This window comes from Rhodotorula graminis (genome assembly GCF_001329695.1).
Source record: "Rhodotorula graminis WP1 unplaced genomic scaffold RHOBAscaffold_8, whole genome shotgun sequence".
Taxonomy (NCBI): domain Eukaryota; kingdom Fungi; phylum Basidiomycota; class Microbotryomycetes; order Sporidiobolales; family Sporidiobolaceae; genus Rhodotorula; species Rhodotorula graminis.
This window is the reverse complement of record NW_017264935.1, coordinates 492,571-494,896: the sequence shown is the minus strand read 5'-3', so window position 1 is coordinate 494,896 and position 2,326 is coordinate 492,571. Positions and strand designations below refer to the sequence as shown.

Sequence of the window (2,326 nt, the reverse complement as noted above, 5' to 3'; positions counted from 1 at the left end):
CTAGTCTACTGTGGCCTCTTGCGCATCCCCTTATTGCACCGCGAGAGCGAGCGTTGGACGCTTCGTCGGCCGAGCGTAACAGCTGAGCGCCGCGGGACTCTCGTCGTCCAACGCTCTCGCCAACCTCGTGCCGCTCGTGCCGACCAGCTCGCACACTGTAGCGAGCCTCGACAGCTACCGTCCGTCCATCGCGTGTGCCCAACTGCCTCAGCCGATGATGCCGTCCCCGCACCCGCACCATCACCACTCGGAGCGCGGCATCGCCAAGAACCAGGTCCTCAGCTCAGCTGCGTGCGTCCCCTCTCTCTGAGCAGTCCTGCGAGTCATCTTGGTGGCGCTGACCTGCCCCACACGGTCGCCCGCAGCCGCAACCCCTGGTACGGCCGAGGTGAGCCGTTTCTCATCTCGGACAGCGACACCCTCCGCGACCACGAGCACTGACTCGTCGTGGGCCCGCAGACGGCAAGCCAAGGCCAGCATACATCATCGGCATCGGCGGCGGGAGCGCGAGCGGCAAGGTGCGCTCACCTCGTCCTGATCCCTCTCTCCGCCAGTCGAGCTGACCGCGCACTCGGGTTTCCTTGCAGACGAGGGTCGCGCAGGAAGTCCTCAAGCAGCTCGGCGTGCCCTGGGTCCTCGTCATCTCCCAGGACAACTTCTACAAGCCTCTGACGCCCGAGGAGTCGGCTCAGGCCCGCGCCAACAACCACGGTGCGTCCTCCTCTCCCTCCTTCCTCGTTCCTCGCCATCCATGAGACAGAAGCTGACTGTCCACGCTCGCAGACTTTGACAGCCCCGACTCGTTCGACTACCCGGCCCTGCGCGACTGCGTGCGCGACCTCAAGGAGTGTCGAGCGGCCCAGATCCCCAACTACTCGTTCGTCCACCACCAGCGCACCGACGAGACGACCTACCTGTACGGCGCCAATGTCATCATCGTGCGTCCTCGGCGTCCTTTCCCCTCTCGGCTTTCTCAGGTCGGGCGCTGACCCTCTACAGGTCGAGGGCATCTTTGTCCTGTACGACAAGGGCCTGCGTGACCTCCTCGACCTCAAGGTGTACGTCCAGTGCGACTCGGACCTCATGCTCGCCCGCCGGCTGCGGCGCGACCTCGTCGAGCGTGGTCGAGACGCCGACGGCGTCCTGACTCAGTACGTGAAATACGTCAAACCGGCGCTCGACAACTTTATCCAGCCGACCAACCGGTTCGCCGACATCATCGTGCCCGGCGAGCGCAACGAGCGGTCGATCGAGCTCATCGTGTCGCACCTCGAGGCCGAGCTCGGCAAGCGCCGGCGCGAGCTGCGCGGCGACCTGTACAAGGAGACGGTCCCGAACGGCGGCGGGTCTGGGAGCGTGCCGCCGACGCCGACGCACGAGCGGAGCGAGAGCGAGGGCGGGCTCGACCGCATCAAGGCGGCGTGCGGAGCGAGCCAGGCGGCGGCACTGCCCGACACGGTCTACTTGCTCAAGGAGACGCCGCAGATCCGGGTGCGTCCCTACTCTCTCTCACTTCCTCAACTTCTCGCGACCCTGCCGGGCTCTCGAACTGACCGACCGTTGCCCGTCCTCCCTTTCCCTCCTCCCGTCCACCTCGCCTTCTGTACCCTGCAGGGCATCCACACGCTCCTTCGTGCGACCGACTCGGACCCGGAGGACTTCATCTTCCTCGCCGACCGCCTGTCGACCCTCGTCATCGAGCACGCCCTGTCGCTCCTCCCGTACCGGTCAAAGGCCATCGAGACGCGCACCGGCATCGCCCACGTCGGCATGGAGCTCGACGTTCCCGCTGGCCACCTGTGCGGCGTGTCCATCCTGCGGTCGGGCGCGTCGCTCGAGAAGGGCTTGCGGCGAGTCGTCGAGGACGTGCCCGTCGGGAGCGTGCTCGTCCAGAGTGACGCCCAGTCGGGCGAGCCCCTCCTGTACCAGGTCGCGCTCCCGCAGTGCCTCACGGCGTCGCGCGAGAGCGCCGCCATGAGCTTCGTCCTCCTGCTCGACTCGCAGATCGGGACGGGCGCGGCGGCGCTCATGGCGGTCCGCATCCTGCTCGACCACGGCGTCCTCGAGGAGCACATCATCGTGTCGACCATCCTTGTTTCGCGCGTCGGCGGCATCTGGGCGCTCAAGCGGGCTTTCCGTGAGTCGCTCGGTCCTCTTTCTCCCCCCCCCCCCCCAAAACACAAAATATATATAGGGGAGACCGGCGGTCTAATTGATCTTCCAACTACCTTCCCACAGCGACCGCTCCCCCCCCCCGCAAAGGCGCGATTCTCGCCCAGTTATTCCCTTTGGGGGGGTATCTTTCTATCAATGTTATAAGAAGGGG

The 2,326-nt window shown here is 66.0% G+C and overlaps 1 protein-coding gene across 1 annotated transcript in view; it reads left to right on the top strand.

Moving 5' to 3' along the window:
* Nucleotides 1-623: 623 nt before the first annotated feature.
* RHOBADRAFT_15912 (uncharacterized protein) overlaps nucleotides 624-2,326 on the top strand; it is a gene marked incomplete at both ends in the record, with an annotated part of 2,098 nt that continues 395 nt past the window's right edge. Inside the window, 5 exons of the mRNA XM_018412284.1 lie at nucleotides 624-711; nucleotides 784-938; nucleotides 1,000-1,356; nucleotides 1,417-1,491; nucleotides 1,615-2,137. Coding sequence (XP_018270356.1) covers nucleotides 624-711; nucleotides 784-938; nucleotides 1,000-1,356; nucleotides 1,417-1,491; nucleotides 1,615-2,137 — 1,198 coding nt within the window. The remainder of the gene's footprint in view (nucleotides 712-783; nucleotides 939-999; nucleotides 1,357-1,416; nucleotides 1,492-1,614; nucleotides 2,138-2,326) is intronic.